This window comes from Gopherus flavomarginatus, chromosome 18 (assembly GCF_025201925.1).
Source record: "Gopherus flavomarginatus isolate rGopFla2 chromosome 18, rGopFla2.mat.asm, whole genome shotgun sequence".
Taxonomy (NCBI): domain Eukaryota; kingdom Metazoa; phylum Chordata; order Testudines; family Testudinidae; genus Gopherus; species Gopherus flavomarginatus.
Genome location: NC_066634.1, coordinates 7,304,840 through 7,319,625, shown reverse-complemented (window position 1 = coordinate 7,319,625; position 14,786 = coordinate 7,304,840). Strand labels below are relative to the sequence as shown.

General features: G+C 42.1%; 1 protein-coding gene across 1 annotated transcript in view; it reads left to right on the top strand.

Moving 5' to 3' along the window:
* Positions 1–14,786, top strand: part of LOC127036941 (butyrophilin subfamily 1 member A1-like) — a 225,033-nt gene that overhangs the window by 190,881 nt on the left and 19,366 nt on the right. The window contains exons 11-15 of the mRNA XM_050928227.1: positions 2,864–2,884; positions 3,437–3,457; positions 7,203–7,223; positions 10,722–10,742; positions 11,990–12,010. Of these exons, the coding sequence (XP_050784184.1) occupies positions 2,864–2,884; positions 3,437–3,457; positions 7,203–7,223; positions 10,722–10,742; positions 11,990–12,010 (105 nt within the window). The remainder of the gene's footprint in view (positions 1–2,863; positions 2,885–3,436; positions 3,458–7,202; positions 7,224–10,721; positions 10,743–11,989; positions 12,011–14,786) is intronic.

Sequence of the window (14,786 nt, the reverse complement as noted above, 5' to 3'; positions counted from 1 at the left end):
ATTAAAAAGGAATATTCTGATTTTTCACTTCAAAATGAAGGAGACATTGTTAAAGTTTGATTCTGTTACGAAATAATTTGAGGGTAGTGAAGGCACAGGTGCCCCCTTTTTGATTTCCTCACAGGTACTTGAGCACCTCTCTGCTCCAGACCCTACCCCTGCTATACCCCTTCCCTGAAGGCCCCACCCCTGCCATACCTGTTCCTGCTCCCACTCTTCCTCTTCTGACCCTGCTCCACCCCCTCTCCCAAGAGTGTCCCGCCCTCATTCCACCTCCTCCTTCCTTGTCTCCTCCCTCCCAGTGCCTCCTGCCCTCTGCAGAAGAACTGATCAGCGGCGGGTAGGAGACGCTAGGGTGGAGGGGGAGGAGCTGATTGATGGTGTCTGCTGGCGAGTGCAAATTTCTGTCTGAGAAAAACTGTACCCCGTTCACTGGAGCTCACACAAACCCTTCAGAAGGAAAGTGTTCACTAGGATCCAAACCAAAGGGCATGAGGATGATGTTAATACAGACTGTCTAGGAAAGAATATGGCAGAAAGGGATCTAGGGGTTATAGTGGACCACAGGCTAAATATGAGTCAACAGTGTGATGCTGTTGTAAAAAAAGCAGACGTGATTCTGGGATGGATTAAGAGGCGTGTTGTGAGCAAGACACGAGAAGTCATTCTTCCACTATACTCTGCATTGGTCAGTCCTCAGCTGGAGTACTGTGTCCAGTTCTGGGCACCGCATTTCAAGAAAGATGTGGAGAAATTGGAGAGGGTCCGAAGAAGAGCAACAAGGTATATTAAAGGTCTAGAGAACACTACCTATGAAGGAAGACTGAAAGAATTGGGTTTGTTTAGTTTGGAAAAGAGAAGACTGAGAGGGGACATGATAACAGTTTTCAGTTATCTAAAAGGGTGTCATCAGGAGGTGAGAGAAAACTTGTTCTTCTTGGCCTCTAAGGATAGAACAAGAAGAAATGGGCTTAAACTGCAGTAAGGGAAGTTTAGGTTGAACATTAGGAAAAAGTTCCTGTCAGAGTGGTTAAACACTGGAATAAATTGCCTAGGGAGGTTGTGGAATCACCAGCTCTAGAGATATTTAAGAGTAGGTTAGATAAATGTCTATCAGTGATGGTCTAGACAGGATTTGCTCCTGCCATGAAGGCAGGAGTCTGGACTCGATGACCTCTCGAAGTCCCTTCCAGTCCTAGTGTCTATGAATCTATAATGGGCTCTTTAATCTAGAAGAGAATGGGCTAGCAAAATCCAATGGCTGAAAGGTGAAACAAGGAAAGTCAGACTAGAAATAAAGTATACATTTTTAAGAGAGAGGATGATTAGCCATTGTTACAATTGACGGGGGATTGTGGTGCATCCTCCATCACTGGAAACATGAATTGTTTTGGGGAAGTACTCAGGACTATGTTATAGACAATGAGAGTGCTTCCTTCCAGCCTTAGACACCATGGAGTTCATTGTGTCACTTGCTCCCTTGCAGATATTCTCCAATAAATACAGCGTTTGATATTTTAACTATTAGTTATCTTTGTTCTTGCCCATTAATTACAAAAGGTGCTATTGTTATCTTTATTTTATTTTTTTTCAGGAGATTTCGAAAAGAGAATGAGTAAGTCTGTGTCCTTTTTCTTCCGTGTGTTCTACTGCTGTGTAGGAGTCTTCTAGAATGAAAAGAAAAAATCATTGAGTTATTAGACCTCATCTCACATTCCTGTTTTATTAGAGCAGGAACTGAGACACTGTTAAGATTCGATTCAGTAATGAAATAATGTGGGGTCAGTGTAGGCAGAGATGCCAACTTTTTTATTTCCTCGTGCGTATTTGACAACCTTTCTGCCCCAGGCCCTACCCCTACAATACTCCTTCCCTCAAGGCCCCGTCCTTGCCTGCTCTAACTCTGCCTCTTCCTGCCCTGTTCTTCCCCCACTTAAAGTGCCCCACCGTCATTCCACCACTTCCTTACTCACCTCCTCCCCTCAGCCCCTTCTAACCTCTCCAGAGGAGCTGATTAGTGGTGAGCAGGAGGTGCTGCGGTGGAAGGAGATGAACTGATTGGTGGGGCCTCCCTGTGAGTGGAATTTCTGTCTCAGAAAAAGGGGACCACTTTCACTGGAGCTCACACAAGCCTTTCAGTAGGAAAGTGTTCGCTAGGCCTCAAACCAGAGGGCATGGGGATGATTTTAATTAGGACTCTAGGGGTTATATTAGCTCAGTATTTGACTCTGTTGCTGTAATACTGAGTGCGGTTCCGGTGTCTCCAACAGAAGAAAGAATTTGTCAGACTGGAGAGGGTTCATAGAAGAGCAGCAGAATGATTAAAGGATTAGATAACATGTGTCATAGTGATAGACTCAAAGAGCTCAATCTATTTAGCTCACCAAAGAAAAGAGATGGCTTAGTTACAATCTAGCCATATGTAGACAGAGAACATATATATGATAATGGGCTCTTTAGCCTAGCAGAGAATGGTCTAGCAAAATCCAATATCTGGAAAGTGAAACTAGGAAAATCAGACTAGAAATAAGGTATAAATTTTTAAGAGTGCGGGTGATTAGCCATTGTTACAATTGACGAGAGGTGGTGGTGCATCCTCCATCACTGGAAATTTTTTTCTAAAGGTACTGCTCTAATGCAAACATGAATTGTTTGGGGGAAGTTTTCTGATGCATTCAATAGATGATGAAAGTGTCTCCTTCTGGCCTTGGACAGTATGAAGTTCATTGTGTCACTTGCTCCCTCACTGATATTCTACAATAAATACAGCTTTTGTTATTTTAACTATTAGTTACTTTTGTTCTTGGCCATATATTACAAAAGGTGCTATTGTTATCTTTAAATATATTTCTTTCTTTTTTAGGAGAAATGGAAAAGACAATAAGTAAGTCTGTGGCCTTTTTCTTCCATGTGCTCTACTCCTCTTTTTGATAGAGTGGATGACTTGGCTAATTTTGTCAATAACATATAAGAGCACTTGCTGGTTCTGAGTAGTGCTGCTCATACATTGTTGAAATTTAAATAGACTCACCCATTATTTTTTTGTATTCTCCAAGAACCATAACACTTTTACAGAGACCCGCTATGAAAGGCAATGTACACACTGAAAGGACTCTGCATTGAAAAAAGCAAATGGAATTCAGCTCATGATGTAAATGGTGTTACTGCTCCTTTCATAGCAGAATCCATATAAGCAGAGGAGCGTAGCATTTCATATTCACCTTTTGCTAGTTACTTGTGGCCATGAAGCTTCTTTTAAAATTGATTAAAGCAAGAGCATATTATGTACTGTGATGGGAATGGGGCTAGCCCACAGATTGAACACCTGATATTTATGCTAATCAGCAAAGAAATGATCTCATTCACCCTCTTCAATTCATAAGTCAACGGACATACACTGAACTGTTTTCTTCTCGTCCCCATTGTTCTCTTGCAGAGGAACTCCAGGAGGAAAAGGGTGAGTTTACCTACTTTCCTCAAAAATTACAGTCTACTGACCAAACTTCGTGTGCCCTGTATTGGTTACCACAACTTCAACGGCAGGAGGGATGCTATCATTGCATGCCCCCTGGATTTGGGAAGTGGGGGTTCTGTGTAGATTACTAATGCATCATGGTATGTCATCGAGCCGAGACCCCCCAGCACTTTTCAAAGAAAGTCAGAGGGGCAGGGGTTCAAGGGCAGTCGGATATGTGAGAAAAACATCCACATGCTACAAGAACTGAACATATCCATTGAATGAAAAAGATCAGATGGGGGTGAGGCAGGACCGAACTGCTAGTGTTGTGCTTGATTCTGTAGTAACTGAGGCCAGGGAGACACTCCATCCTGTGCCTCAAGGATGGAGGGAGAAGTGTCTTCCCCAAAGAGCTTCCCCCAAACTGGGAACCCACATCTTTTGCAGAGCACCCAGTGTAGGCTCTTTGACAATCCCCCTGAAAAGGAAGTGCTGATAATCACACAGGAATGTTTGCTAGAATAGGAAATAGAACCTAAATATTCCATCTTCCGATCCCATTTATTCCCTATGAGCGCAAGATGTTGGCAGAAACTTTCCATGGGAATATGTTTATTTCAGGACAAAAACTACTGTTTGGAATAAAAAAAAAGAACAAGAAAGATGCAAAAGCATCTCATTACAGTCAAAAGTTGCTATTTCCTTCAAATTAAAAAAGAATATTCTGATTTTTCTTTTTAAAATGAAGGAGACATTGTTAGGGTTTGATTCAGCTACGAAATAATGTGTGGGCCATGTAGGGACAAATGCCAACTGTTAGATTTCCTTACGGATACTTGAGCACCTCTCTGCCCCAGGCCCTACCCAACTATACTCGTTCCTTGAAGGCCCCATCCCTGCCCCACCTCTTCCTGCTCCCACTCTTCCTCTTCTCAGCCTGCTCCATCCCCTCTCCCAAGAGTGCCCCGCCCTCATTCCACCTCTTCCTTCTTTGCCTCCTCCCCCCCAGCGCCTCCTGCCCTCTGCAGAAGAGCTGGTCAGAGGCAAGTAGGAGACGCTAGGGTGGAGGGGGAGGAAATGATAGATGGTGTCCGCTGGTGAGTGCAATTTCTGTCTGAGAAAAACTGTACCCCGTTCACTAGAGCTCACACAAGCCCTTCAGTAGGAAAGTGTTCACTAAGCCCTAAACCAAAGGGCATGGGGATGATGTTAATTAGGACTATAGTGGTTATATTAGCTCAATATATGGCTTGGTTACTGGAATACTGAAGGCAATTCTGGTGTCACCAGCTGAAGAAGGAAGTTGTCAAACTGGAGAGCCTTCATAGAAGAGAACCAGAATGATTAAAGTAAGAGATAACATGTTTTATAGTGATAGACTCAAAGAGCTCAATCTATTTAGCTCACCAAAGAAAAGGGGTGGCTTGGTTACACTCTATCTGTATGTAGACGGAGAACATATAAGTGATACTGGGCTCTTTGGCCTAGCAGAGAATGGTCTAGCAAAATTCAGTGGCTGGAAAGTGAATCTAGGAAAGTCAGACTAGAAATAAGGTATAAATTTTTAAGAGTGAGGGTGATCAGCCATTGTTACAATTGACGAGGGTTTGTGGTGCATCCTCTATCACTAGACATTTTGTCCTAAATGGTACTGCTCTAATGGAAACATGAATTGTTTCAGGGATGTACTCTGGTGCATGAAATAGATTTTGAGAGTGTTTCCTTATGGCCTTAGAGAGTATGATGTTCATTGTGTCACTTGCTCCCTCACAGCTATTCTCCAATAAACACAGCTTTTGATATTTTAAGTATTAGTTTCCTTTGTTCTTGGCCATATGTTACAAAAGGTACTACTGTTATCTTTACACATATTTTTCTCTTTTTTTATGAGAAATGGAAAAGACAATAAGTAAGTCTGTGGACTTTTTCTTCCATGTGCTCAACTCCTCTTTTTGATAGAGCAGATTACTTGGCTAATTTTGTCAATTTTGTATATGAGGACCTGCTGGTTCTGATCAGCGTAGCTCATACATTGTTGAAATACAAATAGACTCACCCATTACTTCTTTGTATTCTGCGAGAACTATAACACCCTTGAAAAGACCCACTATGAAAGGCCATATACACATTGAAGGAACTCTGCATTGAAATAAGCAAATGGAATTCAGCTCATGGCTAATTACTTGTGGCCATGAAGCTTCTTCTTAAATTGATTAAAGCAAGAATATATTATCCTCTATCTACTACGTAGTGGGATGGGAATGGGGCTAGCCCACAGATTGAATAGCTAGTTCACTACCCATGACCAATATTTATGCTAATCAAGATAGAAATGATCTCATTCACCCTCTTCAATTCATAAGTCAATGGAAATACACTGAACTGTTTTCTTCTTCTCCTCATTGTTCTTTTGCAGAGGAACCCCTGGAGCAAATGGGTGAGTTTACCTATTTTAAGGAATAGTTACAGTCAAGTAACCAAACTTTGTGTGCCCTGTATTGGTTGCAACAACTTCAACGGCAGTAGAGACGCTATCATTGCATGCCCCGTGGGGGGGTCTGTGTAGATTACTCTGGAATCATGGAATGCCATCAAGCTGAGTCCTCACTTTGCTAAGAAATCAGAGGGTCAGGGGATGAAGGGCAGTCGGGTATGTTAGGAAGAACATCCACGCGCTACAGGAACTGAACAAATCCATTCAATGAAGAAGCTCTGGCTGAGCAGTGTGGCAGGACCGAGTTCCTAGTGCTGTGCCTGACATTGTAGTAACTGATGCCATGCAGACACTCCACCCTGTGCCTCAGGGAGGGAGGGAGAATTGTCCTCCTCAAAGAGCTTCCCCCAAACTGGGAAACCACATCCTGTGCAGAGCACCCTGTGTAGGCTCTTTGACAATTTCCCTTCAAAGGAAGTGCCAATATTGACTCAGGAATGTGTGCTAGAGCAGGAAATAGAACCTAGATACTCTGTCTTCTCGACCGGTGTGTTCACTATGGGAGGAAGGTTTTAGCAGAGACTTTCCACGGGAATTTGTCTATTTCATAACATAAATACAGCTTTTGTTATTTTAACTATTAGTTACTTTTGTTCTTGGCCATATATTACAAAGGTGATATTGATATCTTCAAAATGTTTTTCTTTTTTTTAAGAGAAATGGAAAAGACAATAAGTAAGTCTGTGGCCTTTTTCTTCCATGTGCTCTACTCCTCTTTTTGATAGAGCGGATGACTTGGCTAATTTTTTCAATAACATGTGAGAGCACTTGCTGGGTCTGAGCAGCGCTTCTCATACATTGTTGAAATTGAAATAGAGTCACCCACTACTTGTTTGTATTCTCCAAGAACCAAAACACTCTTACAGAGACCCACTATGGGTACACGTTGAGAGGACTCTGCATTGAAATAAGTAAATGGAATTCAGCTCATGATGTAAATGGTGTTACTGCTCCTTTCATAGCAGGACCCATATTGGAAGAAGTGCGTAGTGTTTCATATTCACCTTTTGCTAGTTACTTGTGGCCATGAAGCTTCTTTTTAAATTGATTAAAACAAGAATATTATCTCCTCTATCTACTACGAAGTGGGATAGGAATGGATCTAGCCCACGGATTGTATAGCTAGTTCACTACCCATGGCCAATATTTCTGCTAATCAACTAAGAAAGGATCTCATTCACCCTCTTCAATTCATAAGTCAATGGACATACAGTAAACTGTTTTCTTTCCCTTCCCATTGTTCTTTTGCAGAAGAACTCCAAGAGGAAAATGGTAAGTTTGCCGACTCTTCTAAATAATTACAGTCGACTAACCAAACTTCATGTGCCCTGTATTGGTTGCAACAAATTCAATGGCAGTAGAGACGCTATCATTGCATGCCCCGTGGATCGTGGAAGTGGGGGGTCTGTTTAGATTACTATTGAATCGTGGAATGTCATCGAGCCGAGACCTCACTTTGCAAAGAAATTCAGTGGGGCAGGGGTTCAAGGGCAGTCGGGTATGATAGGAAAACACCTGCATGCTACAGTAACTGAACATATCAATTCAATGCAAAAGATCTAGATAAGGAGTGAGGCAGGACCGAGTTGCCAGTATTGTGCTTGACTTTGTAGTACCTGAGGCCATGCAGACATTCCACCCTGTGCCTCAAGGATGGAGAAAGAATTGTCCTCCCCAAACTGGGAAACCACATCCTGTGCAGAGCACCCAGTGTAGACTCTTTGACATTTTCCCTTCAAAGGAAGGGCTAATATTGACACAGGAATGTGTGCTAGAATAGGCAATAGAACCTAGATACGCTGTCTTCTGGACCGGTGTATTCACTATGAGCGGAAAGTGTTGGCAGAGACTTTCCATGGGAATGTATCTATTTCAGTTGGAAAAAAAAACATTTTGGATGAAAAAATGGAAAAGAAAGAAACAAAAACATCTCAGTAGAGTCAAAAGTTTTGATTTCCTCCGAGTTGAAAAGGATTATTCTGATTGTTCTCTTCAAAATGAAGGCGACATTTTTAAATTTCAATTTGGATACCCAATCATGTGGGGGTAGTATAGACACAGGCACCAACTTTTTGATTTCCACAGGGGTGCTTGACAACCTCTCTGCCCAAGGCCCTATCTCTCCTTACCCCCTTCACGTAAGGCCACACCCTTGCCCGCTTCCACTCTGCCTATTCTTGCCCTGTTCCCCCTCTCCAAGAATGCCTCAGACTTGTTCCACTTTTTCCTTCCTCAGCTCCTCCCCCCTGCCAGCGCTTCTGCCCTCTCCAGAAGAACTGATCAGTGGTGAGCAGGAGGCGCTGTAGTGGAGGAGGGTCTGACTGCTAGGGCCTGGCTGTGAGTGTAATTTCTGTCTCCGAGAAAGGGTACCCCTTCCACTGAAGCTCACACAAGTCCTTCAGTAGGAAAGTGTTTGCTAGGCCCCAATCCAGAGGACATGGGGATGATGTTAATTAGGACTTTAGGGGTTATATTAGCTCAGTATTTCACTCTGTTGCTAGAATATTGAGTGCAGTTCCAGTGACCTCAACTGAAGAAATAAGTTGTCAAACTGGAGAGAGGTCATTGAAGAGCAGCAGAATGATTAAAGGATTAGATAACATGTGTTATAGTGATAGACTCAAAGAGCTGAATCTATTTAGCTCACCAAAGAGAAGAGGTGATTTTGTTACACTCTAGACATATGTAGATAGAGAACATACATGTGAGAAGTCTGAAGGAATGCCTAATATAGTGACTGCTAATGGGATAGGGGTTGGCTTAGAAGAGAAAATAAAAAATCACAAGTTAAAATTTTCTTCAGAAAATTAGAGGCCTGCAACTCACCAGGGCTTGATGAAGTGCATCCTAGAATACTCAAGGAGCTAACAGAGGAGTTATCTGAGCCTCTAGCTATTATGTGTGAAAATCATGGGAGACAGGAGAGATTCCAGAAGACTGGAAAAGGGCAAACATAGTGCCCATTTACAAAATGGGAATTAAAAACAACCCAGGAAATTACAGACCAGTTAGTTTAACTTCCCTGCCAGGGAAGATAATGGAGCAAGTAATTAAAGAAATCATCTGCAAACACTTGGAAGATGATAAGCTAATAGAGAATAGCCAGCATAGATTTGTGAAGAACAACTCATGTCAAACTAATCTGCAGCTTTCTTTGAGAGGATAACGAGTCTTGTGGATAAGGGAGAAGCGGTGGATGTGGTATACCTAGACTTTAGTAAGGCATTTGATACAGTCTTGCATGATATTCTTATTGTAAACTAGGCAAATACAACTTAGATGGGGCTAAAATAAGGTGGGTGCATAACTGACTGGATAACCATAGTCAGAGAATAGTTATTAATGATTCCCAATCCTGCTGGAAAGGTATAACAAGTTGGGTTCCGCAGGGGTCTGTTTTGGTATTGGTTCTGTTCAATATCTTCATCAACGACTTAGATATTGGCATAGAATGTGTGCTTATTAAGTTTGCAGATAATACCAAACTGGGAGGGATTGCAACTTCTTTGGAGGATAGGGTCAAAATTCAAAATGATCTGGACAAATTGGAGAAATGGTCTAGGGTAAACAGGATGAAGTTTAATAAAGACAAATGCAAAGTGTTCCACTTAAGAAGAAACAATCAGTTTCACACATACAGAATGGGAAGAGACTGTCTAGGAAGGAGTATGGCGGAAAGGGATCTAGGGGTTATAGTGGACCACAGGCTAAATATGACTCAACAGTGTGATGCTGTTGCAAAAAAAGCAAACGTGATTCTGGGATGCATTAAGAGGTGTGTTGTGAGCAAGATGCGAGAAGTCATTGTTCCACTATACTCTGCACTGGTCAGGCCTCAGCTGGAGTATTGTGTCCAGTTCTGGACACCGCATTTCAAGAAAGATGTGGAGAAATTGGAGAGGGTCCAGAGAAGAGCAACAAGAATGATTAAAGGTCTTGAGAACATGACCTATGAAGGAAGGCTGAAGGAACTGGGTTTGTTTAGTTTGGAAAAGAGAAGATTGAGAGGGGACATGATAGCAGATTTCAGGTATCTAAAAGGATGTCATAAGGACGTGAGAGAAAACTTGTTCTTCTTAGCCTCTAAGAATAGAACAAGAAGCAAACGGCTTAAACTGCAGCAAGGGAAGTTTAGGTTGGAAATTAGGAAAAGGTTCCTAACTGTCAGGGTGGTTAAATGTTGGAATAAACTGCCTGGGGAGGTTGTGGAATCACCATCTCTAGAGATATTTAAGAGTAGGTTAGATAAATGTCTATCAGTGATGGTCTAGACAGTATTTGCTCCTGCCATGAAGGCAGGGGACTGGACTCGATGACCTCTCGAAGTCCCTTCCAGTCCTAGTGTCTATGAATCTCTAATGGGCTCTTTAATATAGGAGAGAATGGTCTAGCAAAATCCAGTGGCTGGAAAGTGAAACTAGGAAAGTCAGACTAGAAATAAAGTATAAATTTTTAAGAGAGAGGATGATTATCCATTGTTACAATTGACGAGGGGTTGTGGTGCATCCTCAAGCACTGGAATTTTTTTTCTAAAGGTACTACTCTATTGCAAACATGAATTGTTTGGGGAAAGTTCTCCGGACCACGTTATAGGTGATGAGAGTGCTTCCTTCCAGCCTTAGACACCATGGAGTTCATTGTGTCACTTGCTCCCTCACAGCTATTCTCCAATAAATACAGCTTTTGATATTTTAACTATTAGTTATCTTTCTTCTTGGCCATATTATAACAAAAGGTGGTATTGTTATATTTATTTTCTTTCTTTTTCAGGAGATTTCAAAAAGAAAATGAGTAAGTCTGTGTCCTTTTTCCTCCATGTGCTCTACTGCTGTGTAGGAGTCTTGTAGAATGAAAAGAAAAATCACTGAGTTATTAGACCTCACCCCAGTTTCCTGTTTTGATAGAGCAGGAACTGATAAATTGTAAAGATTCGATTCAGTTACGAAATAATGTGGGGTCAATGTAGGCACATTTGCAAACTTATTGATTTCCTAGGGGGTCCTTGTCCACCTCTCTGCCCCCGGCCCTACCCCTACTATACCCCTACCCTCACAGCCCCGTCCTTGCCCGCTCTAACCCTGCCTCTTCCTGCCCTGTTCTTCCCCCACTTAGAGTACCCCACCCTCATTCCACCACTTCTTTACTCAGCTCCTCCCGTCACCGCCTTCTGACCTCTCCAGAGGAGCTGATCAGTGGTGAGCAGAAGGTGCTGCAGTGGAGGGAGAGGAGCAGACTGGTGGGGCCTGCCTGTGAGTGCAATTTCTGTCTCAGAAAAAGGGGACCACTTTCACTGGAGCCAACAGACGCCCTTCAGTAGGAAAGTGTTTGCTAGGCCCCAAACCAGAGGGCATGGAGATGATGTTGATTAGGACTATAGGGGTTATATTAGCTCAATATATGGCTCAGTTACTGGAATACTGAGAGCAGTTCCGGCGTCCCCAACTGAAGAAGGAAGTCATCAAACTGAAGAGGGTTCATAGAAGAGCACTAGAATGATTATAGGATTAGATTACATGTGTTATAGTGATAGACTCAAATACTCAATCTATTTAGGTCACCAAAGAAAAGGGGTGACTTGGTTACACTCTAGCTGTATGTAGACAGAGAACATATATGTGATACTGCGCTCTTTTGCCTAGCAGAGAATCGTCTAGCAAAATCCAATGGCTGGAAAGTGAAACTAAGAAAGTCAGACTAGAAATAAAATATACATTTTTTAAAAGTGAGGGTGATCAGCCATTGTTACAATTGATGAGAGATTGTGGTGCATCCTCCATCACTGGACATTTTTTTCTAAAGGTACTGCTCTACTGCAAACATGAATTGTTTCGAGGAAGTACTCTGGTGCATGTAAAATATTTTGAGAGTGTTTCCTTACGGCCTTAGACAGTATGCTGTTCATTGTGTCACTTGCTCCCTCACAGCTATTCTCCAATAAACACAGCTTTTGTTATTTTAACTATTAGTTACCTTTGAACAAGGCCATATATTACAAAAGGTGCTACTGTTATCTTTACATACATTTTTCTGTTTTTTAGGAGAAATGGAAAAGACAATAAGTAAGTCTGTGGCCTTTTTCTTCCATGTGCTTTACTCATCTTTTTGAAAGAGCAGATGACTTGGCTAATTATGTCAATAACATGTAAGAGCACTTGCTGTTTCTGAGAAGTGCTGCGTATACATTGTTGAAATTTAATCAGACTCACCCCAGTACTTGCTTGTATTCTCCAAGGACCACAACACTCTTGCAGAGACACATTACGAAAGGCAATGTACACACTGAAAGGACTCTGTGTTGAAATAAGCAAGTGAAATACAGCACATGGTATAAATGGTGTTACCGCTCCTGTCATAGCCGAACCCATATTAGCAGAGGAGCGTAGTGTTTCATATTCACCTTTTGCTAGTTACTTGTGGCCATGAAGTTTCTTTTAAAAGGGATTAAAGCAAGAATATACTCTCCTCTGTCTACTACGTAGTGGGATTGGAATGGGGCTAGACCACAGATTGAATGGCTAGTTCACTACCCATAGCCAATATTTATGCTAATCAAGAAAGAAACGATCTCATTCACACTTTTCAATTCATAAGTCAATGGACATACACTGAACTGTTTTCTTCTCCTCCCCATTGTTTTTTTTTTTTGCAGAAGATCTCCAAGGGGTAAAGGGTGAGTTTGCCTACCTTACTCAATGGTTACAGTCGACTGACCAAACTTCGTGTGGCCTGTATTGGTTGCAACCAGTTCAATGGCAAGAGGGATGCTATCATTGCATGCCCCTTCGATTTGGGAGGTGGGGGGTCTGTGCAGACTACTATTGAATCTTGGCATTTCATCGAGCCGAGACCTCACCAGCACTTTTCAAAGAAAGTCAGATGGGCAGGGGTTCAAGGACAGTCAGACATGTGAGAAAAAACATCCATATGCTACAAGAACTGAACATATCCATTGAATGAAAAAGATCTCGATAGGGGCTGAGGCAGGAGTAAATTGCCAGTATTGTGCTTGACTTTGTAGTAACTGAGGCCAGGGAGACACTCTGCCCTGTGCCTAAGGGATGCAGGGAGAAGTGTCTTCCCAAAGAGTTTCCATCAAACTGGGAACCCACATCCTTTGCAGAGCACCCAGTGTAGGCTCCTTGACAATACCTCTGCAAAAAAAGTACTGATAGTCACACAGGAATGTTTGCTAGAGTAGGAAATAGAAGCTATATATTCTGTCTTCTGATCCCATGTATTCGCTATGAGAGCAAGGTGTTGGCAGAAACTTTCCATGGGAATATGTTTATTTCAGGACAAAAACTACTGTTTGGAATAAAAAAAAGAACAAGAAAGATGCAAAAGCATCTCATTAGAGTCAAAAGTATCTTTTTCCTCCATATTAAAAGGAATATTCTGATTTTTGACTTAAAAAGGAAGGAGAATTGTTAAGGTTTGATTCAGTTATGAAATAATGTGGGGGCAGTGTAGAAATAGGTGCCAACTTTTTGATTTCCTCACGAGTTCTTGAGCACCTCTCTCCCACAGGCCCTACCCCTACTATACCCCTTTCCTGAAGGCCTCACCCCTGCCCCACCTGTTCCTGCTCCCACTCTTCCTCTTCTGGCCCTGCTCCACCCCCTCTCCCAAGAGTGCACCGCCCTCCTTCCATCTCTTCCTTCCTTGGCTCCGCCCCCCCAGCGCCTCCTGCCCTCTGCAGAAGAGCTGATCAGCAGCGGGTTGGAGATGCTAGGGTGGAGGGGGAGGAGCTGATTGATGGCGTCTGCTGGTGAGTACAATTTCTGTCTGAGAAAAACTGTACCCCGTTCACTGGAGCTCACACAAGCCCTTCAGTAGGTAAGTGTTCACTAGGCCCCAAACCAGAGGGCATGGGAATGATGTTAATTAGGACTATAGGGGTTATATTAGCTCATAATATGGCTAGTTTGCTTGTATACTGAGTGCAGTTCTGGTGTCCCTAACTGAAGAAGGAAGTTGTCAAACTGGAGAGGGTTCATAGAAAAGCACCAGAATGATAAAAGGATTAGATAACGTGTTATACTGATAAACTCAAAGATTTCAATCTATTTAGCTCGTCAAAGAAGAGAGGTGGCTTTTTTACAATCTAGCTGTATGTAGATAGAGAACATATATGTGATAATGGGCTCTTTAACCTAGCGGAGAATGGTCTAGCAAAACCCAATGTCTGGAAAGTGAGACTAGTAAAGTCGGACTAGAAATAAGGTATAAATTTTTAAGAGTGAGGGTGATTAGCCATTGTCACAATTGACGAGGGTTTGTGGTGCATCCTCCATCACTGGACATTTTTTTCTAAAGGTACTTCTCCAATGCAAATATGAATTGCTTGGTGGAATTTCTCAGACGCATTCGATAGATGATGAGAGTGTCTCCTTCTCGCCTTAGACAGCATGAAGTTCATTGTGTCACTTGTTCCCTCACACCTATTCTCCAATAAGTAAAGCTTTTGTTATTTTAACAATTAGTTACCTTTGTTCATGGCCATATATTATAAAAGGTGCTATTGTTATCTTTAAATACATTTTTCTCTTTTTCACTAGAAATGGAAAAGACAATAAGTAAGATTGTGGCCTTTTCCTTCCATATGCTCTACTCTTCTTTTTGAAAGAGTGGATGATTTGGCTAATTTTGTCAATACCATATATGAGGACTTGCTGATTCTGAGCAGTGCTGCTCATACATTGCTGAAATTTAAATATACTCCCCCCCTTATTTGTTTGTATTCTCCAAGAACCATAAGACTCTTGTAGAGACACACTACGAAAAGCAGTGTACACAGTGAAGGGACTCTGCACTGAAATTAGCAAATAGAATTCA